Raw genomic sequence first — 27,117 nt, forward strand, 5'->3', positions numbered from 1 at the left:
TCTCTAATTTCAATCCAAGTATGCTGAACACTAATGCACTCCGAATCTTCTAAAACTGAGAATCTATTCGAAACTTCAATCTGTTATTCCTCTTTTACCTGGCTCTCTTCTTATTTCTTTAAATTAAATCTCTCTGTTTTCGGATATAGAATATTACCTTTATTCAACGATAATCTCTCTCGTATTATCGTTGTTACCAGGTAGTGATCAGTGTCACAATCAGCCCCTCTAAACGACCGGACATCAATTATGCTAGATTCCCTTCTTCTATCTACTAAAACGTGATCAATTTGATTATGTGTTTTCCGTCTGGTGATGTCCAAGTGTATTTATGAACGTCGCGATGTGAGCATTTTGTACTCTTCAGGATTAGGTTTTTGGATGTTGCAAAGTTCACGAGTCTAACACCGTTGTCATTCCTTTCCTTATGCAGACTTTCGTTCCCTATAATCGGTTTGAAAATATCCTTTCGTCCTACCTTAGCATTGAAATCCCCTAATAGAATTTTCATATGGTATCGCGGGAGTTTGTCAAATATCCGTTCCACTTCTTCGTAAAAGCTGTCTTTTATATCGTCATCCTTATCTTCAGTTGGGGCATGTACATTCAAAACAATAATATCATATCACCGTCCCTTAAGAGTAATAAAAGAAAGTCTGTCAGTAACAAATTCAACCCGTTTAATTGCTGGTAATACTCGTTTGTGAACGAAAATTCCTGTTCCTAACTGGTGATTTTTATTTCCTTCCCCGTAAAAGAACGTAAAATTTCCGGAATTCACAGATCCATTTCCTTCCTACCTAACTTCCTGAACTCCTACTAGGTCCATCCTGTATTTCTCTAACTCACTCGTTACGGATTTTAACGCGCCTGCCCTATAAAGACTTCTAATATTCCATGTTCCAAATTTCATGTCTATTTTCTTTTGTTGAGGTCGTGCCAAGTTATCAGTCCTTGTCCGAGGCTTCTGTGAATATTTCTGAACAAGTGCCTTTTTTACAGGATGAGGTTGTTAGCCTTACCCAAACCCCCAAGCTGGAGGACCACTCCTAGTCGTCTGTCCGCGACTGCTGCTCCTGCCATGGCAAAAATAATTTCGTTTCTACATGAATAGTAAGATATTTCAAGAAATAAAACTGTGCGTTTCTAACGACTACAAGAAGGTTGAGAAGCGAGTTGTTTGGTAAACTATTTTACATCAAATTAAAATGCTGTTTAGTTTGACTACACAAAATAAAAGTTGTTCGCTGTTTCTACCTTCATAAACATGCGAAAAACAAAACAAAAAAAGATTAAAAGTTTCTTCTTCAAAGGGACACACTTTCGTCAGAGAGAAAATTCCTAGCATCCCCAATCAATTCGGAAGCTGCTCCCATTACCCACAATGTTCCGCTTTCACATGAAACGCCCTTATAGAGTGTATGAAGGCTTACCGGTCCTGCATTGACCGCTGTCAATAGAAAAACCACCGGATGGACGGAGAGGTAGAATTAGGTGTTCCAACAGTAAGTTACGTCTTTACCGTTTCACCTCTATCACTTCCTGTTTCAAGATTGATCATTTGAAAGGCTATCATAATTTTACATTGTAAAGCGAAACTTTCTTGTTTTAACTTTTATTACTTTCTTTTGTATGACGCTTAATAGTCATTAAACTTTCAGATTATTTTTCTCTTTCGATACAACAGTTATGGACAGTCCAGATCTGATTCTAAGAAAAGTCAATAATTAGTTAGATAAGGATGACAGACTGTTGAAGTAGTCAAAACTGGTTATAACGACTCCGAAGGAACAGCTAATTTACAGTCGTTATAGCCAATAGTGACACAAACTGGGGTTTTGTTCTTTTGCTTTAAAAAAATCTTATCTGTAACTTTTAGGCTGCACACTTACAACAGAATAAGGTGGTTAATGAACAGAATAAAGTGGAAAGTTTAAGAAATTTAACTGAAATACAGTAAATATTTACAATACAGTCAGTGGCGCATTTACGATTTTGATTCGGGAGGGACTTTGCTAACTTTATTCCTGGAACTGTGAAAATTCTGCAAGATATATCATTTACTTTAAAATAGTAAATAAAATTTCGGGGGGAGTGAGCTTAAGCCCGGAAGCACCCCTTAAATACGCCACTGAATACGGTATTTGTGGAGTGGATCTGAAGGAGATATTTTCTTCTAATGTTTATACAGTATGTACAGCAATAGTCTAACATGACAGCAAAATTAAAAACGTATAATAAGTGAGGAAAGAATAAGCAATAATGTAAACAAACATAAATCAACTTTGGATGTTATAGCCGATACATTTATCCGAATATGAGATTAAAAAAAAAAATAAGTCGGTTTATACGATACGTTGTAACAAGCGATGTCGCATTCAGCGACTTTTCAAATAAAATATTTATTTAGGATTTAGACGGGACTTTTAGATTTTGTCGTTATATCTAATATGTTGTTAAAAGCGAAGCCGCTATGAACGGTTTCGACTGTATTCCTTTCTGTTAGTGTTGCATATTCTGTAAAATGCTAATATAAAAATGATTCTTCCCTTTCAGTTTATATTTAATATTGACGAGGAATACGACAAGTTCGTGATCCAGTTAATTCAATGGAACGAGTTTGATAATCATTTTCTTGGTGTGCATAATAATCCAGTTGGATTCTCCATATTGAAGGTATGGATACACAAGTAATAATGTATAGTGCCACACAAGAAATATTTTAAAATAATATTAAACTTATTTCTTTTTTGTAAGAACAATTTTCTTTTTCTTATATTCATATTTTGTTGTTTGGTCACATATTACCATTTACAATCCTAACAAGCAAAGGGTACGATATCAGAGCTCGAGTTGGGTAATAAGAGTTATATATCCTTAAAGAGCGCCAAGTAGTTAGTTAATTACCAAGTTATTAGCTGCAATCCACCAATAGGGAAAAGTGATGGGACATCAAAGATAACAGGGGCCTGTGGCAAACACAAGAAAGAAAGCGTTTCTTCCGTTTTTTTATGTATTCAATATGTGGGAAAGTGAGATAGCGATTCGAATGACATGTTCAAGCCACACAGTTGATGTGGAAAATAGGAAAGATCGAATGATCCAAACAAAAACAGTTCGCACAATGTGCACATCTTACAACAACTAACAAAGGCAACGAGCTTTCCGACAAACTTGTTCCTGCCAATGTCACATTTACGAAGAAACTGATCCCGGCTGGATGCACAGGACTAGTGCAACCCTGGAGATGTACCTTTCCCATCCTTCCAAGAACTTTGTGAAATTCGTCACTGACACAACCCCAGGATACGAACATTTGGCACAGTAAAAAGTTCTTGAGTCTCCACTCGTTTACGCTGTTTCAGTTCTGTGCTCCCCTGTTCCGCAACATGGTAGATTGCAGGATACCTGCATAACGAACCGGAAGCATTCCAGACACCCATTCAGTACTGCTTCGACTCCCTTACCACTGAATTGTATTATCACAGCGAGTCAGTGGCCCTTGTAAGATGAGCACATTGTAGAAACTGCTTTTGTTTGGATCTTTCGATCTTTTCTACTCTCCATATCAAGTGTGTGACTTGAAGATGTCATTCGAATCGCTATCTCAAATCCCCAAATACATACGAGAGACGGGAGAATCGCTTTCTTGTGTTTGTCATTGGCCCCAATGTTCCTTTGAAGTTCCATTACTTTTTCGCTATTGGAAGACTGCAGCTAATAATTTAGCAATTAACTAACTATTTGATGCTCTTTAAGGATATATAACTCTTATTGTGCAACTCGAGTTCTGATATCGTACCCTTTGCTTGTAAGTAGGATTCGGAGTACTTTGTTAATGCAATCGCAGGAATTCGGACGACGAGTAGTCTGTGCAAACATTGTAGAGATTTTACAATATCATATATGTAACCGGTTAGAGTATGAAATATATTTTTGTCAAGATTTAATGTATTCATCGGTTTGTTGAGCGATGGTGTGGACAATGCTTTTATTAGATAATATCAGTATGTCGTGTACTATTAGTAACAGTAATTAACAGATATCTGTTCGGATAATATAGCCTACACACCTTTGTCTCTTTTTTCATTCATCTATAATGTTAATAACATTGTAGAGTGAATCTTGAAGTACTCTATTTTGTTTTTTTATAATCTGTCATTCTTTTTAAAATAATATCAACTGACGCAGATTAGCAAGAGTGTTACGTTCTCAGCATGACACATCTCAATGTTTTTCAACCGTTTAATGTAATTTAAGTCCGCATCCAATCTTACATTGTGAGTTTTGAACACCTTCTAATGGCATCACAAATGCCAGCAACCATGGAGGTATCAATAATTGTTGGTATAGTTGATGAAGAAGCGTAGGAACAGATGCTTGATATGTGTTGACCGGAATTTCCTTAATCCAAAACGTATAAGCAACAGGTACTACTTATGGAGGAACATTACGCAGCAACTACAAATTATGTATATCACCCAGCGATGTCAATTTCACATATATGGAAACAAAAAGAACATCAATCGATGAATAGTTTTGTGTTGGAATTGCGGAAACAGGCTTTCTACTCTGCACATTCGTACTATTTGGAGAACAATATCAGAGAACAAACAATTATCAGAATCACACATGAAGTCACCAAACGTACGCTTTTGACAACTAAGGATCTGACTCTTCAGAAAGTTATTTAGATAGCAACAGCTATGGAATCTTCCAACCAGTAACTCTAAGTGTCCCAGACTAATGTTATTCTGGGACATGAATGGTGATAAAAGCAAACGAAGAAATTTTACTTTGCGAGGTGTCCAATCTCTGGTGATAACAATTCTTAAAAAAAGTAGGCCTAGTAAATAACTGATCTCATGTTTGAAATATAACTTGAAGCATGTCCGAGAAATATGTCCGATCTGGAACAAGACTTGCTTTCGACGTAGTAAGCTACAACATTTTGCTGTGGCGTGTCCTTTATTGTCAGCGACATCTCCAAAGGTACCCTCACAGTCAGTGACATCTTCTAAAACACTCACAAAAGAAGTCAATGCAGAACATTGAAGAAGCCTTTAATAATAGCCAGGATTCAGACAATACCTATCATTCGCCTTGATTCATAAAACCATTGCTGATTTATTTCAACTTGACAGTTTAATTGAGTTCGCACAGGAAAACTTTGACGAGAACCCGAAAGACTACAATTTTAGATTATTGGATTTGTCAGAACTTCCGAACTATATACTCTCCAAAGTGGATTCAGACAAATTTCAACCCTCACAGTCTTCGACGAATTCCGTTGATATTCCAACTCTATAAGGGTCCAACTGCACAATCATCAGTCAAGAAGTTCAGGAAATTATATCAATGATTCTACCTAATGGACCAACTTCCACTTCAAAACGATTTAACTAGCCGAAAGATACCTAGCAAGAGGAACAGGGCGACGAGAAAAATGTGTGTCCAATTTGCGGATAAAGATGAGAAGAATATTGCGGAAGATAATTAAGGAGCAGAAAGAAATTAAACAACTCATACATTATAACCGCCACCAAGTTAAAGAATTATTTTTTGTGGACGCTCTGTATATTTCGTAAAGACAGTGATTATTTTTTCGATTTATACTTTATTCTGCGACATAATAAGTTCTTTCTTCGGTGGGAATTGCTTCCTTCCCACGCAACTGGACAAAGAAGTCTTTTATCGTTTTTTCATATATATTTTTAAAACTGCTTTCTGGTGAGAACGTTTCAGTGAGCGACGAACCTTTTCAGTTTTTCTCCTTGACTTATTAATATGTACAGTCTATATTCTACTGTTATTTGAAACTGAATTAAGTGCTTTCTTTAATCGTTTATGGAAATATTGCAGTAGATTAGAGCAGATCAGAGTAGAACAGGTGTCCAAGCGACCGAATGGCACGAGCTACATCGCTTTTCCGGTTTGTTATCTGTTCTTTCTCACGCCTGAGTTATCGCAATGTCTGGTGCGTCGTGGCCAGTGGACTAAAATTAACATAAATTCTTTTTCGTATTCTGTTTGCATGTGCATATAGGTGATTTAACTGAGTGGTTTTTAGAATGAACTGCCAACATTCTTCAGTGAACCATTGCAGCTCGTATCTCGAACCTTTGCGCTCGAAGAGTTTGACTCTAGGTTTGAACGCCGTAACCACGCACGTCGCATCGGGAATCAAGTATGACTTTCTGTTAAGGGGCACAAGCTATTAGCCGGTGAAGGACGTTTTCTTACTGCTAGCCCCAACTAGTGAAGTCCCAGGTTCACATACCTTGTGCGTATAAGTTACGAACGCGCCCTCCAACATTAGCATTCCACTTTGGAGACTGTGTTATTTTGCTGAAGACTCATCTCAACTCTTCAAGACTGTTTGGAGCAGCAACTAGATTACTAGTTGTGGTATTATCCCGGCAACTTTTCCCCTAGTGCTAATCCCCCAAGTGCGTCAATGGTGTAAGAAAAGCATTTATAGTGAAATCTCAATTATAATTTTCTATATATATATGAAAGTGATAAAGGGCTACAATATAATGAAAAGTAAAGTGCGATATATATATAGTGTTAAATGTTGTGATCATTTCTCTTCGTTCTTCTTTTTAATAGTATTCTAATAAATAAGTATAGTGTTATTTAACCTACTGTGTTTTCGTTGTGTGTGCGAATGATGTTTGTGTGCGTTATGGTCAGGATAACCGTCTGATCGTCCGTGAGGTTTTCATGACGAGACATCCGAATCTCTCGGCGCTCAATGTTGTTCTCATCATTGAAACCGACGAGCGATTTGGAAACAATTTTGTAACCCCGTCTTGGAGAGGTCCGTCAACGTCCTACCCAGGTAAGTCCAGGTCTCAGGAGAATACTTATTGGTAGGACAAGGAACCACAAACAGCGACACTGGGCGATTACAAATAAATGACAACCCGAACAGCGACCCGATACCTGGTTGGTTACAACAATTATTAAGCAATGGCAATAAGAAAAAGAAGACGTGGAAATCTGCCTAAAGAAAAAACGCGCCCAATGAGAATAGAAAAAATGTTTTGTGTGATTCTTTTAAATCAAACATTTCTTCTTTAATCCATTTCTATATTACTTCGAGGGTGTAAAATTCATTAAGTAAAGGGACAAAAATGTTGACAGGAAATACTTAAATATTGGTGCCACTTACTTTGAAGTAGTTTCGGCGGGATCTGTGTGAACATCGTAGATATTTTACAATAACGTACATGGGCACCGGTTAGAGTATGCAATATATTTTGTTTTGGATTTAATGTATTTATCGGTTTGTGGAGCATTGGTGCGGACTCTAAGGTCGTTTCTTACGGTAACACATGAAGGAATATCATGAATTAACGACAAATAGCAAACTCTGTAGCAGCGTCATCAATGACAACAATAATAAACAAGTTTTGCTCCTTTCCCACATTATGTTTTTATGTTTTTTTAATAAAAATAAAATGCCACTTATTTGAAGTAATATTGTAGCAATCCTACTCAATAATGCCAATATATATTGTATTCACCTTAAACAAAATGTTTGAAAATATATTTGCCATGTATTTCACATGCCTATGTTTTAGCTACCTGCTATACATGTTTTAAAAATACATTTAACTGAAAACAAGTCGGATTTTGCGTAAGGCCAGAAACGAAATTGTTAAAATTTGTAGCCATGGGCCTGCATTGATTAAAGCAAAACATTTTAAACAGACGTTTTAAGACAGTTTCAGTCAGGTTAAAACCAGAGCACAATAATATATCGAAATCTCAAACTTGTCTCTCAGAATCTCAAGAAATATGTATTTAGCTGGAAAATTGTGGGCTAACAAAATACATTAATACAATAACAAGTGAGGAATAAAACATGTATTTTTAAATTTTTCGAAGTTATTCAATGCTAGTGTACCTAAATTGTGGAAATTAAAGGAAATTCAGTTTCTAGATCTTATAGCTATCTTATATCTTTACCTAAAAAATATAAAGAACAATTAAGAATATCAGCCTATTTTTTAATTACTAAGAAAATATTTCTGTCATTCTTTATTTACTCTATTATAAACTTCTGACATGTTTAGTGTTTAATGTTTACACTTACGTAATGTTTAACAGAAAACAATGAGAATATCGTCTTAACCCCTTCTGAGAAATAATGCAAATAGTAAAGATATAACTGTATGATGTGACTAGTATTTAATGCTTATACTATTATGTCCCAACAGGTAGCATCAAACATAGAGCATCGTCTTCACCACCTTTGGGAAGAAATGCCACTAGTAACCACATCGGAATACCGTGCTAAGAGACACATTTATCACGAAGGTATTTTGAAGAGAGGGACTTACTTAATAATTCCCACATTACGTGATCCAAGACATTTGGGGAATTTTTACTTAAGAGTTATTACAAAATTTTCTTACAACAATCTGAGGTATAGTATTACTTTTTCATATAGGATATTTAATGTATTTATAGACCTATAAATTGTAGAACCTTAATGTGTTTTCATAATTACTTCCTCTCTGTTCCCTTTTACTTGTAAATGGCAATAAGCATATCTATTTATATCCTTTCATTATTCAAAAGCTAATTGGCTATTCTCTCTTGCAACGTATAAACCATTGCAGTGAAACAAGAAACAAATCACGTGAAACAGAATGTTTATCATTGTAGTCTATTTGTACTTATGATGTTGCCTCTACTTCTATGTCGGTTGTTTTAATAGTTCTAGATAAATCATATATTAAATTTGCGACTTAACTGCAGTATTTTCCTCTATGGCAGATATATTTGATTTACACGTAGAGGAAAAGATTACATTATGACTTCAGTGATATTGTTTTCAATTTCCACCCCTGTCTACAACAATCCAGGGAAAATTAACCAGACATAAAGGGAATTCATAAGGATCTAGGTTCATCTTTCTATGACCAGGACTGTATAAAAGTTTTTGCTGAAGTTGTTCGAAACTGTGAAATTTTTCCCAGCAGAAATATTATCAAACTAACACCAGACGCTACAGATTGGACACACTGTAATAAAAATACGATATGTTAAAATTCTAGATCCTCGTGTTTATTGAACTTTAACAAAACGACAAATGAGCAGAAAGCAGTTGCCGTTTGACAAAATAGGTTATTTTACTCGTGATTTCCTGCGACGTACGTGATATGAGTGCTTAAGAAAGGAGTATCACCTACTACAAGAACGCTGTCTCAAATTATGTGTGAGAAGACATCTAGAACTAACTATGAATTTTCTTATTCCATCATAACGTTACATCGTGTATCACGTATAAATCAATGTCTAGCAAAAGCACGAAATGTGAGTCCAATGAAGTTATTGCTTGGAGATACCCATTATCTGTAAGAAATTAAAGCTCACCGTTCCGCGGAATATTGTGACATAAAAAATTAAAACTTACTCTTCCGGAGAATACTACGACATGTACCTAAAGGAAACGTGGTATGATTGCAACAGATGCGAAATGAAAAATTGGTCCGACGACTCTCACAATTCCACAGTTATAACTTCAGACGAAAAAGAGGAAAGGATCGTTATTATGTACTGTGGTGGCCGATTTGGTTTGTGGATGATGCTTTATTTATAAATAACACGAAGATGTCTAATGCTCGTGCCGACTATCATAAGACAATAAACACTGAAATTTTCGAGTATTAGTTTGAAAACTCCATGCTAAAACGCTTAGAGAAGACATCAGTTATAGTTTTGGATAATGCCCCTTAGCATACTCAGTGGTGCCCACCCCCCTCATATCCATGACGCACCCAACTCAATTGTCTATCCGTAGGTGTTCTTCCATGAAAAATAAATATTTTCGATTAATTTTTACACCTCCTCAAACATATTTATATAGATTTTTAACCCCAAATATTTCAATGACGCAGTTTGCGTCATAGCCCCCCCCTTGTGGGCACCCCTGCCATAGTCGTATAATTAATCCGAAGCCTAATTCTTCGTGAAGAAAAGAAACTATTCTCAATTATATGTGAATCCACAATATCACCATACCTAGTCCAGTCGCGATAATATCTGTACTTTTCCAAATTATTAATGAACAATTGAGTGCAAACGAAAGAAGAAAACGGTATGTAATAGACGAACTTGCGGCATCATATGGATATGTTGTATTAAGATTACCTTCATATAGTTGCATACTTAACCAAATCAAAATGTTGTGGTCACAATTGAAACGGACAATAGCATCCCAAAATTTGGAAAGCAAACCCCAACCAAAAAATGGTATCTCTATGAAGTGGTGCATTTAGCAAAATTAGTGTTGAAAATTGAAGAAAAAAGATAAGACATATGGAGGATATTGAAGACAGTTACAGAGATCTTCAGTCTGTTTTGAGTAACTCAAAGAGAGTTTTGGTGAAAATAACAGATTCGTAAACAAACGATTCTGACTTAGATCAGGAGTAGCACTTTCCAAAGTAAGTAAGTAAAGTACTCCATATTTTTTTAATATTTTCTTTGTAGATCATGTATCTTATAAAACTTGTGGCCGATTATTGCCCAATTAAGATTTTTTGCTCAAAATGTTTGTATTTAGAATGAGCGAACAGATAATCGCATGTTTTTACACAATACCCTATTTAAAAATTCCCTTTTTCATACATTTCCCTATGTACACAATTGTTCAATCTATTTTTGCGTTAATTAATATATTGATATATTTTATTGAAGGTTTTTATTTTGTGATATATTTGATAACGCTCGCTCTTGTAGAGGAATTCATATACAGCTAAAGTAATACGTGGCAGTTTTGTTTTATTGTGTTACCACTTGCAATACAATATATTTTATTCTTTATGATTTATTACCAGAAAAATAAATACACTGCTGAATAAGACTGCACTTATATAATAAAAACACATTTACACGTGACGTTTCGATCTTCTAGCCAAGATTCTCATCAGACGTACACTGAGTGATACAAGACAAGACAAGACAAGAATAATAACTTTACTCTGCCAACAGGCAGAGATGGGCATCTAGCATATGGTGCTATGTTATTCAGTGTAAGAAACGTTTTGTGTAGCGGAAGAGAAATGAACAAATCGCTAGACCTGTGTTTTAGTAATTGTGTGTGTTACCGATGGTGTGCGTAGCCGAACCTGGTCTTGTGAAGTGGATCTGTACTTGTCGTCCTATACTGAAATGAAAGAGTCTGATATGGATGTTATCATGTTGGTGCACAGTGATGATATGTGTGAAATAGGTTAATTGTGGGTTAATTTAGTTATGTAAGGATGGTGGGAGAACATGCCTTGGTAGATTGGAGGGTTATGATTTTATGGCTTTTTTTACATTGTTAGGATAGATTGTAGGGTGGTTTGGGTGGATTCGTTGGAGTTCTTTCTTGGTTGGTGAAGTTGTCGTTGAAGAACTGTTTTTGCAAACTTCTGTCTCTGTATCTTCTGTTGAGTTGGATGATTACATCTTTAATTGGTAGTAGTCGAAATTGTTCGTGGTATGGCTTTACATTATCTTGAAAATTGTTGGTGATTTTCCTAATCCAGAAGCGCTCCGCTCTCGACACATCAGCTATGTTATGTCTAGAATATAGAGGATGGCCATGAAGGTGCGTGGGGCGAATGATCATTTTGTAGAGATATATCTTGTTTTTAAGGTTCAACGAGGGATTTATACCTATTCAACGAGGGCTAGAATGGTGTGAATACCTCTTTTCTAACATCTTGTATGTGGGCGTTAAGAGTGAATCGTTTATCAAGAAGCACTCCAAGATATCTTGCTGTTGTCGTGATTGGAATCCCTTGATTTTGGATTTTGATTTTATTGCGAGTGTCCTTAACGGAATGTAGACGTCTTCGAGGTGGAATAAACAGAATGAGTTGTGTTTTCCGTGGATTGAGTTCCAATTTCCATTTAAGACAGCATTTTGCAAATTCAGCTATTTGTTTCCGTAATCGGATAAGTACATTGCGCGTAAGTAACGTGGAGGTCCAATAGGCGGTGTCGTCTGCGAAGAGCCCAAGATGTGTTTTAAACTTCGGATTGATGGGGGTGCCATTGACATATAAGAGGTAAATTAGAGGTGCTATTGTTGATGCTTGTGGAACGCCTCGTTGGATGGAGAGATTGTTGGAGTATTGATCGCTGAGTTTAATCCTTGTGGTTCTGTCAGAAATAAAATTATGTATCCATTGAATAATCATGTATCCAATGTCGGAAATTCGAGACTTCATTAATGGAAACAGTGAACTGACTTTTAATAACAACGAAGTTAAACTTTGGAAAAAAAAGTAAGGTTTTCGAAGCCTTCGAAAAGAAATAAACCGATTCTAGGTTTCAACTCACTATTTAGTTCCGAAGATGTAGCTGACAAACTGAGATCGATTAACATACTTACGAGTGCAGCGAAAGAAGTACGAACGGCTCTCCTTCACACAAATTTCGGTATTGAAGGAGAATTTGGGGACAGTCAGCAACTTCATAAGTCCTGGCCAACAACTAGAATTCCTCAACCTCTTTTGGATTTCCTAGCAGAAGTACTACGAGTTGTCAAGCTGAACATCATATCTGGGGCACAAGCGAAGATCTACATATCACTGACGAAGACAGTGAAAATGATCTTGAAGAATTTTCCGACCAACAAAATCTAAATTTTCAGAATTATTGAAGTCAATCTTCCAGATTTTATTCTATAATATATATTGTAGTAGGAAAGCAACCCTCATGCATTTGATGGTGACATTCAATTTATGAGAAATACAAAATCAGACAACTGATCTCAACTATGAATAAATTAAGTGTGTCAGTTGGCTATAAAGATGCAAGCACGAAGCAACCTTGCACAATATACACTAAAGACCTGTTCCTCCACCTTGTCTTTTTCAAGCCACTCTCAGGGTGATAGTTTCACGGTAGGAACTATGGACAATTTCGACCGTGAAGACGCTACTCTGTCAGGAATCCGTGATAGCCACGATACAGTCATGGTGCTTTTCCGGGAAGTGCCAACAAAATTCCCATCGAAACCAAAATTGTCGAAGTCGGTATTAGCAAGACCTCCAGTCCAAGATCTTCGATTCTTGCTTCCATCTCAGCAATTGAAGAAATAATAAAGGAAGGTAAACCTATATCGATTCAAAACACGCTGACAATTTCTCCTGAACTGTATGATTTGGACATCGATAATCTGCGTCAGAAAGAGTTTACTCAAGACATAATGCATGCTGCATACGAGCTAGAAATTAAAGAATCCACTCTAACGCGAAGTACTGTGAATGCGATAATAACGGATTCAGATGTTTCCAAGAAACAAGTTGGCTTTCTTCCAGTACTGCCGTGTCCAGTAACGGAATATAATAGTGTATACACAGCAATGAAAAAACTTCCAGAGCCTAATTATACACTTAAACCAATCTTCAATGCCTGTAGTATTGCTGCCGAAATTCAACTTAGAAGCAATGAATTTTCAAACATGGTCCTCATGCTAGGATCATTCCACATGACCTTCTTGTCTGCACAGGAAAGTGCATTTCTGGTAGTGGTTTGGAGTCTCTTTTCATAAAATTCTTTTGGGTGCAAAGTAACCTTGAGTATTCTAAAAGGAACTATCTACGTTAGGGCAGTGAAAGGTATGTTTATGATTGCAGATGTATTTATGCTAAAGGGAAGGCTTTCCTGGAAGAAGAAAGTGAATATTATACGTCTGTTATCCAGCAGTTCGTTGACACTATGACTATTATGAAAGAAAGACAAGCTTAGCGTGCTCTTACCAGTTCATGCAGTTGGTCATAAATTCAGATGAAATATCGAAGCTTTGCAGAACTTTTCAGAGAAACTCAGCTCAATCTCAGAGCAGGGCCGCTGCCTTGAACAGTTTTTACATCTTTTATTTCTGTTGAAAAGCCTTATAAGAGCTGACCAAGAAGGATACTGGCCGCTGCATCTGTATATTGTACAGCAGTTGCTTCCGATATTCATGGCATTCAATCGAATCAATTTCGTGTGGTGCGCGTCCCTCTATCTTGAACAAATTAGAAATTTGGAGACTCAACACCCGGAAATAAAAGCTCAGTTCATGAATGGCCACTTCGTAGTCAAAAGAACGAACAATGAATTTAGCACAGTTGGTGCTGATATGATACTTGAACAGATTATAAATAGATCGAAGAAATCATCGGAAGGAATTATGGGCCAGACGCGCAGAAAGAATTATATTGCGGAGTGGGAACTGTAGTACCACGAAGTTCTTTCGACATGCCAAATCTTCAGTCAGATTCTTGGTATATCACAAACATACCATGAGTTTCTCGGTAATGTACTTGATGAAATTCGTAACTCTGTTAACAGAATGGTAGAATTTTATGGAGCGCAGGGAAATCCCGTACAAAGTTCACAGTCCTGGGAAGTTGTACCATTTCACGTCGCATGAAGTTGTACCAGATTCTAATGCAGAAGAAATCTTGAACTACGTGACACGTAGCCATGAAGCTTATGTGGCATTCCGAAACGAACGATTTTTGTACAAAACAACTCCGTTGTCGAAGACCATTCACAGACGAAAACTTCCACTGTTTCGTCAAGCAAATAAAGTCGTCTACTTTGTTTACCTTGCAAAAGTTGTTGGGACCGTCTGAGTACGTTTTCGAAGGATATTCATCAATGAATACTGCAATTATTACTGATGTTATGATTCAACTTCGTAAAACTCAAGTGAAAGGTTTAGTTGATTTGCTGATCTGTTTGATGTATTCTTCAGGAGCTTCAGCAATGTTCAAACACGCACCCGCAGGGATTTTATGTGACTATCTAATCACATAGGTCAAAAGTGTGGAAAGACAGCAAAGGGTAACCGCCTCACCTATACTACTAACTAATCTGTCATGTACACATTCCTACCGGTGCAAATGGAGAGATTTTGGGCTTTTTTGGAAAACAAAATTGAAATTCAATATGTCTTAAAAGACTACCTTTGCACAAAAGCAAAGCTTATCGTCTTTGAAATGTATCTGACTGAATTACTGCTTGAAAATTACTGCTGAGTGAATTAATGCTGAGTGAGCTCTCACAAGCACACATGATATTACCATCAAATTAAAGTAAATTCTCATGACATCAAAGTCTGCAAAATAAAACAATATAATAATTACATTAGCTACATATTATATGAACAAACATGTTAATAATAATATTTGACAAATACAGTAACATTACTATTTCATTTCCTACTACACAGCAACCTATTACCTTTAATTTATCGATAAAATGAATGGACTATTTTAATTTGTTGAAAAGTAATAGCTTTGAAAGTTTTGCGCGTAGTGAATGTTTTTCCGGTAATTTATTAGACAGTCCAGAAACACTACAACCTGCGCCACTTAAATTTAAATAGCTCCGTCATTTTTTAAGATCTACTAAAGATATTGGTAACGATAGAAAGCTCTAAGATTATACTCCTTTCATTAGTTTGGACTGCGTTTTCATATTTTTAATAACTTCATAGTTATTTGTCATGAAATGAAAAAAGAGAAACGAGAAAAACTAATTTTTGCCCCAATTACTTTATTTTTTAATATGGCGGCAACATGTAAACAATATATCCAGTTTTCTTACTTCAACTATCAATTATCTTTAATTTGGCACAAAAACGAAGTATCTAACTTATTTCTGTGAGAAGATATTTCAGTTCAAATATAATTTGTTACTTGCGCGGGGGCGCCATTTTGAATATTCAATTTCACAATGAAGGCCCCGGTTGCGGAAGTGTTACCTTCGATTTTTTCATTAATTGATCACTCTCTAACAGGTTCTGAAGAGATTTGCTGTTATCCCCGACTTTTCTACAGCTCTTATGGACAGAGCCTGGATTATATGTTGGCTGTGAATGCGTGTGTTTGTAAGGAGGCCTAACTAAGGAGCAGTCTCTTTGGGACTGGCTATCCCTACTTGCTTCCCGGCTGTCGGTGAAGCCCGTACATACGAGAGTTCCTACTCAGAGCTCGGAGACTCAAGAGGACCTGACAAGCAAATAGTTATAGCCATTTCTTTAGGTGCGTCAACTGTCAACAGTGTCGAGGAGGGTAATTTAACCTTGTGGCTCTTAGAAGGGCCAGAGGAGGTGGCAGCTAAAGGTGCTGACACCGGGTTTTCAGGTCAAGTGGCTCTTAGAAGGGCCAAAAATACTGACAGTTAAGTTCTGAAAAGAACAGAACTGCCGCTAAGTCTTGTTCTGTGTCGGGTCTTTTCAAAAGACCGGGAACGTCTTATGTTATTTGGAACCTGGTGATGCAAACGATGCTTATCCTACCACAGTCCTTCCAATGACACGTTTAGTTAGTGTGCTAATGTATTATTACGCGTAGATCAGCTTACAACGTTTTATCCGTGGAGTGCGCACGAACGTTAGAGTCAGTATGTTGTGAGTGATACAAAAACCTACTCCAGCATATATACACAATTTATAACCCTATCTGCTCTCTCATTGGCCCGCTCAAACAGCCAATCAGAAGCGTGGAAATCTATCTGAACTGACCAATGGGAAAACATAACATTCTACCAGATAGAAACTACAAGGAGCAAACAACCCCTTCTCCCTCCTTGAATACATCAATTCACATACATTTTTCTGTATTTATCAATAATATTCCTCCATTCTTTATTAATGCTGATACCTTTCGTCCAATTCATTAAGTTTACATGCCCTTCCTTTTCTATCCACCAGGCCTCTTTCCACTTTCTCGGCCATAACCTTTTTTTCCGTTCCAGCACAATAACTTCTTCACAGTTCACATCATGTCCTTTTTCTTTTGCGTGTTTAAAGATTGCGTTAGTTTCTCTGCCATATTTGACATCATTTTTAAGTTGTTTAATTTTTTCTTTCAATAATTTACCCGTCTCCCCAATCTATTTCATATCACAATCCTTACAATTTATACAATAAATGACACCTTTCTGCTCTCCTTTTCCCTTTTCCTCCTTTTGCTTTTGACCATGTCCAACAAAGTTCTGCTTCCTTTTCTATACACCTTGACTTCTTGCTTTCTTAACATCTTTTTTAAAATCTCAGTATCTTCTCCTAACTCTACAATACCTTTCCATACCCCTTCATTGTCCTCCCCACTTTTACCTTTCCCAGAGACCACAGATGCTTTAACGATATCCCTTTTACTATAACCATTCTCATACAGCTGTTCTTTAAAGATTTCAACATTCTCTTCTACATTTTGGTTACAAATTTTGATAATTCTTTCTAACATATTTCTTATGTAATTAACTTTTGTGCTTCTATCTACATTTATTACCGAAAATGCCATTGAAGCAAACATATCGTATATATATATATATCAACAAAGAAGTGAAATTTTCAGGCGGGCTGAAGGTGATGAAGTGGAGCTTAATCCCGTGGCCAATCCTAGCTACAAACTTGGTTTCAATATAAAGATTAGTTAAGAAACTTGGGCGATATGTATATTTTTAATTAATGTTAATTATTCAACATTTACGATGGTCATTTCATAAATAATGCACACTATGGCAACACTGGGGTGTAGATGATGAAATCAAGGTAAACATTTCGTCAATTGAAGCTGAGGTCTTGAGGCAGGAGGACTTGTGCTTCTGCACTCTCTAGTAAACACAGTGCGGTAATGACAGGTGTTGGAAATAAAGGCGGCAGGTATCTTGGGTAACGTGTCTATTGAAGAACAGAGATCGTACATAAAAACTGACACTTTACATGGCGGAAACCCCATAGAAATTTACAGTGCCTTACGTGAAGTTTGTGGTGAGACAACAGTGGACGATGGTACAGTTTCTCGTTGGGCTATTCGCTTCCATAGTGGTTATGTGAGCATAAGGATCATGCAAGACCAGGATGGCTGAAATTATCAACCGATGAAAAAAGTGTGCAACTTGTGGCAGATTGACTTCAACAAGATCGCTGTGTGACATGTGAGGAACTGTCTAACTTCATACGGATTCCATATTCGTCAGTATACCGAATTCTGACAAGTATACAAAAGAGAAAAATTTGTCCCATGGGTCCGTCACTTCTTGACTGAAGCAGACACGTCTGGACAATGCTACGTTGCTGAAACAAAGATTTAACATTAAAGGTGAGGACTTTCTGCGTCGCATTATTGCTATTGATGAAACGTCGATCAGAGACTTTGAGCCGGAGCTAAAATCACAATTCAAGAAGTGGAGAGCTCCATCTTCTCCGAGACCAAAAAAAGGTGTCGCCGATCTCAATCAAAGATTAAGCAAATGATGATTTTTGCTTACGGTCACCAAGTCAGTATCATAACGGACAGAGTTCCATGTAGAAGAAATGTCACAGAAACGCACTATTATGAGCTCCTGCTGAAACTGAAGAAAATGCACAAAATCTGATCGTAGTTGCTCAGGGCGAGTCCATTGATTCTCCGCGACAACGCTGCCCCTCACACCGCTAATGATATGCGTCAAAAGCTTTGCAAATACGGTTGGGAGATGTTATCTCATGCTCCCTACAGTTCGGATATGAGTCCACCAGACTACGATCGGTTCTCAAAGTTGAAACAATATATACGTGGACGTCAGTTTCCATGTCTGGAAGAGCTGTTTGCAACCGTTACTCGAACCATTCGACAGCTTCACAAAGATAACGTTCTTGATGGAATACAGAAGCTACCCGAAATTTGGAATTCCGTCATTGCCAAGGAGGGGGTCATATTGAAAGCCTGTAAAGAGATCTCCAAACTATGCATTATCCAGCCGAGTAATAACGTCAAACAAAAGCAACCTGTGAAATAATATAAATATTTAAATAGGCTCCAATATACAACAACCGAACGACTATGTCAAACTTAAGGCAAGTTGTGAAGTAGGTCTCAGTCGAATGACTATATAAAACCCAAGGCAAGCTTCCTCTTCACAAGGCAAGTACTGTAGATAAAATTCCAATTACGCACAGGATGAATGCAGCCAGCTGTGAAATAATATAAATATTCAAATAGGCTCAAATATACAACAACCGAACGATATGTCAAACTTAAGGCAAGATGTGTATATATAATTTCAATTGGTCCAAGTTGAATATGTGCAGCTTGGCAGTAAAGTCTTCTCTTCAAGTTAGTTATTTAAGGAGGGTACTATAGTGAATATAATTGTAACTAGCCTAAGGTAGTAGCAAGCACCATAACAGCTTGCTTCCTTGGTATAACAGGCCACTATAACAAATAGCTCAGCAAACGGGAGGTTGATGTATAAAATGATACCCGGCAACGGCAATAAACACCAATCCTTCCTTAGAGCTCAGTAGGCAAAAGTAAAAATTAAAAGTGGCCTTCCAGAGGCAATGTCTCACCCTTTTTAACCAGAATCGTGCTTTGGCCGGAATTATTAGTAACCCTGAAAAACAGTAGTAGGTATCAAGTGATCTACAACTTTGTAAGAAAGAAAAAGCTCAGCTTCCAAGTGGGCAGGCCAGAAACAAGTTGCAATATTAGTAGTATCACCGACCTAAAGCTCATTTTTTTTGATTTGAAAGGGACATTGGAAAAATGCTCCGGTACCCATATTGGTAGCAATTCCAACATAGATCTGGCCCTGTCTGCACTTTTAATTCTTCGACACTATCATGCACAACCCTGATACGTATTCCGTATGTTATGAGAAAATGGGATTTCTCTTGGTTTGTCCTGAAGAGCCGTAGTAGTAGGAGTAATGAAGCTTCTGATTATACGTATTCTTATGATGTTCGAGAATACAATGTTCTATTTGCAGAAGTCAGTCTTGATTGGTTCTAATTCTTTTCCAAGTGGTACCCCTTTTATTATACAGATAAATGTTAGGGATTTTGGCTTCTGTTTGCTGTTAGTACCATCTCTTCGTCTTTCTTCCGGGTCTGGGTCTCATAAGGGCCAGTTCTCCTGTGGCTTCTGTCCCTCTTCGCTCTGCTTCTTAGCACTTCTCTCTGGCAGTGCTTGACCCTCATTTTGGTTTGCTTCTCTCTTCTTTGTTCTCCTTGACTTTAGTTCTATAAAGCTTTCTGTGTCTTCTGGTTATTCTCCATTGCAGTTCTGAAAAAGACCAGCATCTCTATTTGTGGTGTCTTCAGGTTTAGAGTTTTCTTCTCGCTAAGTTTCTCCACATTGCTTTGGGGGAAACGTACTATTGAAAGCGTCAAGTTTCTCTTTGAAAGCCTACATTATCTTTATATTTTGACCTGTTAATTTATGAGTAATTATTTTTCTCTTCTCTTTGAAATGAACTGGAATTTTATTGTAATTTTATTTATTTCTTCTTCAAATCTATGTTTCTGCAAATGTTCCTTGCTTTGGCACTACATGAACTTAGCACTAATTAAATTAAATGTTAACGGAGACAATACAGATCATAAGCTTCTTTGGGTGTACCACACACACCCAGTCCGTCATTTTGAAATAAGATAAACGATAAGTCATGCCATCATATCGCACTTTTCGAGTCATTACCGGCTTATGTTGCAAATTCGAGCAGCAATGGTGTTGTGTTAAGACGTTATCGTTCCTTGTCAGTAGTTTCGCCTGTGAAATCCCACCCAGTATGTCCACGTCATGTAACTCACAGCGGACTGTGATTGTCAACGCAGGCTGTGGGACGGGCTACTTGAGTCCCTCCGTTACATGCACCGCAGTCGCACAACGGTTTTGAAGGACAATTCGTTTTAATATTCAGCGGGATTTGTGACTGTTTTCTTCCGACCACTGTTCCTCTTTGTCGATGTGGTTTCACCATGAGTTTTGGAGTCCGTCTCCGTCATCACCTTCGTCACTGTCCCTCACGACGTGCCCAACACACTTACCACTTCCGCCACCCTCACACCACATAACCGAGTGCCAACAATTTGGCCTTTTCAGAAATCAGAAGAGTTAAAGGTCTATATCTCATACAAACTCACTGCTCAAAAGGATGCTAAACTCCAATCAAAAGTTAATTAATTAATTAAGAGAATATAAATACGTAAATAAAAAATAATGTAAACTATGAGAGCTTTTGATGATGCACGATTTTAACCTATACTGTGTAACAGGCCCAAGGCTTGGGAACAGACTGCCACAAATTTCCGACATACTACTAGTACATGCTTCGAGTCAGTGTGTGGCGGTGGCCGCAGATGCCAATTTGAACGAATTTTCGACGTAATACTCACTTCATCTTTGCATAGTTTGCCATCTTTTCACTATTTTGTCTAATTCTGTTAACATGAGTGTTTTGCGGCAACAAAACAACATGTTCCTGCTGCTCAGTAGAATCTTTTGTTGTATATATAAGTGCTTATAATATACAAAATATTTTACACTTATGAGTGATGTAAAATTATGTGGTAGCAATGGTACCCATTTTGGGTGAAACGTTTCTCGAGATAGTACGATAATATGGTATGTTGCTTTTCTGCGACATTCATCAGTAGTGCAGTAATAAATAATATTTTTAGATGGTGTTGATAATGATAAATGTTACTGATGATTTTTATAAAATAACGATAATGCACTCACAAATTGTTTACTCTGTTTGGCAATAGCGAAAATATATATATATAATAACTTTAAATGCTGGAAGGTGCAGGACAGGAGGAGAAGCCCTGGGGACAGGATCATTCCTTACATTCCATATTTTTTTCTAATAAATACCTAGTAGTCACTACTTTGGGGTACATGTGTACATTGGTTCACTTCACTTGCCTCCCACTGCAATAAAATCTATTTCGTACACTGATTGCCAAGGGTGGACTGTTCATTTGTTTTTTAAATAATATGTGAAGAGGTAAATTCATTCGGGGTCTCCGTAGTTTAGTGATTAGGTGTTTGGGTCGTGTCTGCTTGGTCCCGGCTCGATTCCCGATAGTAGTACCACTAATTTCAGTGACCACAAGAAACATGAGGTAAACTGAGAAATCATGTAGAAAGGTGTGATGAGCAGCTGGCTTCTTGTTATGAAGACAAGACAGCGTTGCAAGAAGCCAAACTGCAAGGGATGCAAGCCTACGGTGATAAAGTGTTAATGCAATGTTCATCTATGCTAAGCACAACAAAAATTGATTCCTAAAAATACATGAGTAATTAAAAATAAACTTGTGAAAAATGTGACGACCTGCAGAATATCTCGAATTTGTGAAATGTCAGATATATCTAGTTAATGTGCTTTTTGCATATGGTACAGTTGATCCAACTTCAGTAACCTTAAACCATGTAGAATAATATTTACTGTAGGAACGCCAAATATACCTTGGTACATAGTTTGATAAGAGAAAAATCGCACAACAGAATATATATGTCTGCACTCTAGAGACGGCAGGTTGATCATATCTGTACCGTGTAGAACGGATGTTGCTAATAGTTTAAAGGTTGTCGGACAACGCGACAGTTTGATTGTTTGTGCGAAACTGTTGTGTGGATTACAGTCTGTATATACTAGCGAACACATTTTGTGAAATTAAGTGAGCTCGAGTGTGGTTCGAAGTGAGGTCGAGTGGTTGCTCTGTAGAATTGCCATTCGCGTGATTCGTGAAACGTTAGTAAACCATCGAAAGCAAAGAGTTTCCACAGTAAACGTTCTCTCTAGTGGTCCCACGATGAATCGAGGAGCATTTGGAAATGAGATTGTTCGGACCACCCTCACTGATAGAACAACTTCTAGTAGCAGCAGAGCCATCATATGAGAACAACGAGTAGTAAACAATCTATTGTTAGATGTAGGTGTACAATCCTGCTTTCCTCTTCTACCATTACCCTTGACACCTACTCATCGCATGAATGTAGGGATAGACAGCATAGAATCCAATGGTATTAACTGCTTCTCTATCGGACACATTGACCGGTATTTGACTTGCAGGTGAGCTATAAAAATCCAGTGTATACTCACAAATGCCATATAGAACCAATGTCGGTAAGGAACCAATAAACTACATATTTCATTCCTCTCTGTTATGTTCACTAATATGTCATACATTTGTGGCACCGTGAATCCTATACTACGACATTATGTACATGTTCTGCGAGAGACCATCTTTCAGCAGGATGATGTATGCATGTACCATACCACAAGTGCAACCGAACTTGTTCTATTGGGTGTATGCCTTCACCCTATCTTTCTAAATCTCTAGATGTAATCGAACACGTGTGGGATATAGTACAACGGCTAATGACCATTCCCTAGTTCCATCATATGTAGCAAGCGTGTAACCCATACTTCAAGCAAACATTCAATATCTGTACGACCAACAATTTATCAGAAGTGGCTCTCATATGGCGCTTCGAGTGGTAACATTATTCTTAAGTGCTTTTTTAAAACATACTTTTTAACGTGTTTGGTATGTCTTGCGAATGCCATATTGAAAACACATCTACATTCACAACGTTTTTTGCACAATTTTTGGACTAAATTTGTGGATTTCTAGTGTTCCTACCGCTATTTTTTTAATGAGTTTTTCCAAACATTTATATGTATATAATTTGTTTGCACTTATTTACAGGGAGCTTAATACTGAGTACCCAGTTATACCTTTCTCCAGACAACTATTTTGTTGCGAGCAGAATAAGAAAGTAGTTACTTTGCTTATAATCAAGAAGGGTGAGCAGCTACAAACCCTTAAAAATGCAAGAGCAAAGGTGAAAGGCAAACCAGAGTCAAACGGTAAGCTCTAACTGTAACGAAATATAATACGTTCAATAAACTAAAAGTATATTTTATGCATTAACAAGCATCCTGTTTTTCCTGTAACTATAAAATGCGCAATGGGAGCAAATCGCTATATAAAGGAGGATCGTTTCTATAAGAGTAAATTGAGGTTGCTGCTTACCTAAGATATACGAGGGGCATACTGAAAGTCGTGAGCAACATTTTTCACAACCGTAATCTTTATTTGTAAGTGAAACCAAATATATCATATCAATCTACAGACCTTTCTTTCACTTTTCCGCATAGTCTACGTTTTTTGCACGTATTTTTCCATCGTTCTGCAAGTTCCCTTGCGATAGAATTCCTTTCCAGTTACCCGTAGACACTGACGCACTGCTTGCTGAATATCATCCAATGTCTCGTAGCGATGACCTCGTATCTGTTCCTTCACAAAACAGAAAAGATGGTAGTCGGAGGGTGCCATGTCGGGCTGTAGGAAAGATGTGGAAGTGTTTCCCACCCAGATCTCTTGATCTGCTCCATAGTGGCACGTGTAGTATGCGAACGCGCATTATCCCGTTGAAGGATGATCTACTTTTCAGGACGTTTATCACGCAAGACACGACGGAGCTACAAAGTGTTTGAGTGTAGCGAGCAGAATTTATGGTTTGTCCAGGTTCAAGAAAGTCAACCAGAATGCAACCTTTGCATCCCAGAAGACGCTCCCCTTAAGTTTCCCTACCGATTGCACTTTCTTCGCTTTCTCTTCGGTGGTGAATTCATGTGGTGCCATCCCATACTCCGTCGTTTTGTTTCAGGTTCATAATGATGGAACCAGCTTCCATCTCTAGTCACAATACTCGTGAAAAGTCATCACTTTCATGTCGGAATCTCTGATAAAGTTTGGGCAATGGTTAGTCTCTGACTTTGTGGTCCTCGGTTAATAAACGTGGGACCCAACGGCCCAAACCTTCCGATAACCTAAGCTGTGAATCATTTCTTGCACCACACTATGTCCAACACCAAGTTTTGCAGCGATTTCATTCACAGTGACACGCCTATCCCCCCCTAATCAGCTCATCAACCCTTACCTTGTTGCATTCCGCGGAGGCAGTTCGAGGGCGCCCGCTGCGAGACTCATCTTCGATACTCGTCTTTCCATCCTTAAAATGTTTCGCCCACCTCTTAACACTGCTGACACCCATGCACACATCTCCATAGGCATGCTGCAGTCTGTGGTGAATTTCAGAAGAAGATTGGTCCTCTTTAACAAGGAATTCAACCACAATACGCTGTCGAAACGCAACATCGCTGCCTGCCAGTTTGGAAATCCTGCCTGTGGTCACGTGCTAGCAACAAACAGCGTCAACGTCTGGAAAGAAAGAAAGAAAGGTCTGTAGATTGAGATGACATACTTGGTTTCACTTCAACTAAAGATTACGATTGTGAAAACATCTTGCTCACGAGTTTCATTATGCCCCTCATACTTTCCTGCCACCATCGATCAGGCTTGATGTATAACACTTGGTGTATAGATCACTGCTCCACTCACAACTTTTATTGCAGTAGATTTCATTGCTACACAATTTTCACAGCTATAGCAGTACAAGGGGTATATTAATCCATTCCTACGTGCAAGTTTCCCATTTCGAATACGCTCATTAACCCATTTTAAATACGCTCTTTGAACAACTACTAAGAAGACACACATGGACAAGACCAGTAGACAAAGAAAGATACCAAATAGACTATATACTGGTCCGACAAGCATTTAGAAATCAAATGAAAAACAGTAAGAGTTACCCAGATGCAGACGTTGACTCAGACCACAATTTAGTTTTGATGAAGAGCGAACTTCGACTAAAGAAGAAAAGAGTGGTAGCACCAAACAAAAGATGGAACACAATCAAGCTCAGAAGAGACGAAAACACGAAAAGGGAATTCGCAAATGCGACAGACAAAGAGACATCTAAATTAGCTTTAGCGGATGATGACATCATTTCAAAATGGGAAGCCATGAAAGCATGAATTACAAAAGCAGCTGACGAGCACATAGGAAGAGAATTGAGAACCTCATATAAACCCTAGATAACAGCACAAATATTGGAAATGATGCAGAAAAGAAGACAGTTCAAGATAACAGACAAATTAGAGGAATACAGAAGGTGCAGGAATCACATCAACAGAGAAGTAAAGAAGGCCAGAGAAAACTGGATAAACAACTTGTGCAAAGAAATTGAGGAAAATGTAGTCAAAGGCAATATAGAAACGGTATATAGTAAGGTTAGAAAACAGTTCGGTGAGAGAAAGAAATGCACAGACATTATCATAGACAAGGACGGAACAACGCTAATAGAAGAGGAGCAGATAACAAGAAGATGGAAGGAATACATAGAAGAACTCTATACAATGGAGACAGAGTGAACGAAGAAGCGATAGAGAAGGAAGAAGACGTCGAATAAAATGAATTAGGACCATAAATTTTACAGTGCGAATTTGTCAATGCTTTGGAGAAAATGCAACACGGTAAAGCTCCAGGAATAAACCAAATATCAACGGAAGTGATTAAGAACCTCGGAATTGCAACAAAGAAGAAACTATTTAATCTTATTAATGAAATGTACAGCTCGGGAAAAATACCAAGAGTCTCCGAGAAAAGCATATTACTCTCTATCCCGAAAAGAAAAGGCGCACGGATATGCGAAGAACACAGAACGATAAGTTTGCTTTCCCATGTATCAAAAATACGGTGCAAAATTATCGCACAACGAATAGAAGAGAATATCGAAAAACGGCTATCGGAAGACCAGTTTGGATTCAGGAGAAAAAGGGGAACAAGGGAACCAATACTAACAAGGGAACATCTTATATTGATAGTAGCATCGCCCAATCAAACAATGTGCAATCGATAGAGGAGTGAAGAAAAGTGAGAAATCCGAAGTTTTACGGGCCGACACCCAGAAACACAGGAGATACAGAGGAAAGAACGATCTACAATCATATGAAGATAGCATTGAAAAAAATACACTGACACAGAAAGAACTTCAAAATGATTAAAGTAATCAAAATGACATTTACACAACAGTATAGTAAGCAAACATTGTACCCACAGACATACTCAATAACATCATATGTAATGCAGTGTTGCTAACGGAGTACAAAATGAAGTTTTGTTAAATGGCACGGAACACAAATTATAACATGTAGAAAATCTAATTATGATTAGAACCATACCTGTGAAGTCATTATGTACAGTGTTGCCAACATTTGAAGATAGACCTATATGAATTCCTACATGAATCTCGTATGTAGAATAGTACATACATTACCAACGTCCTGTGGAGCGCCTTATCAACCGCAACACTGAAAAATTGACTATCAATAATGTGTGAGATGAAATAATATTATGTGCATCAGAAACGTGAGCCTGCTAAATCAATTGTCAACCCAAGAGCATGCATCATTTCAGTTTTG

At 37.6% G+C, this 27,117-nt stretch overlaps 1 protein-coding gene across 2 annotated transcripts in view; it reads left to right on the forward strand.

Annotated features, from left to right (window-relative positions):
* The window catches only part of LOC145692961 (calpain-5-like), a 168,361-nt gene that overhangs the window by 129,577 nt on the left and 11,667 nt on the right, over positions 1–27,117 (forward strand). For both annotated transcript variants that reach the window (XM_081768555.1, XM_081768556.1), the window contains 3 exons: positions 2,557–2,676; positions 8,229–8,437; positions 23,498–23,658. In XM_081768555.1, the coding sequence (XP_081624681.1) occupies positions 2,557–2,676; positions 8,229–8,437; positions 23,498–23,658 (490 nt within the window). The remainder of the gene's footprint in view (positions 1–2,556; positions 2,677–8,228; positions 8,438–23,497; positions 23,659–27,117) is intronic.

This window comes from Thermobia domestica, chromosome 8 (assembly GCF_964235325.1).
Source record: "Thermobia domestica chromosome 8, izTheDome1.hap1.1, whole genome shotgun sequence".
NCBI classification, from domain to species: Eukaryota; Metazoa; Arthropoda; class Insecta; order Zygentoma; family Lepismatidae; genus Thermobia; species Thermobia domestica.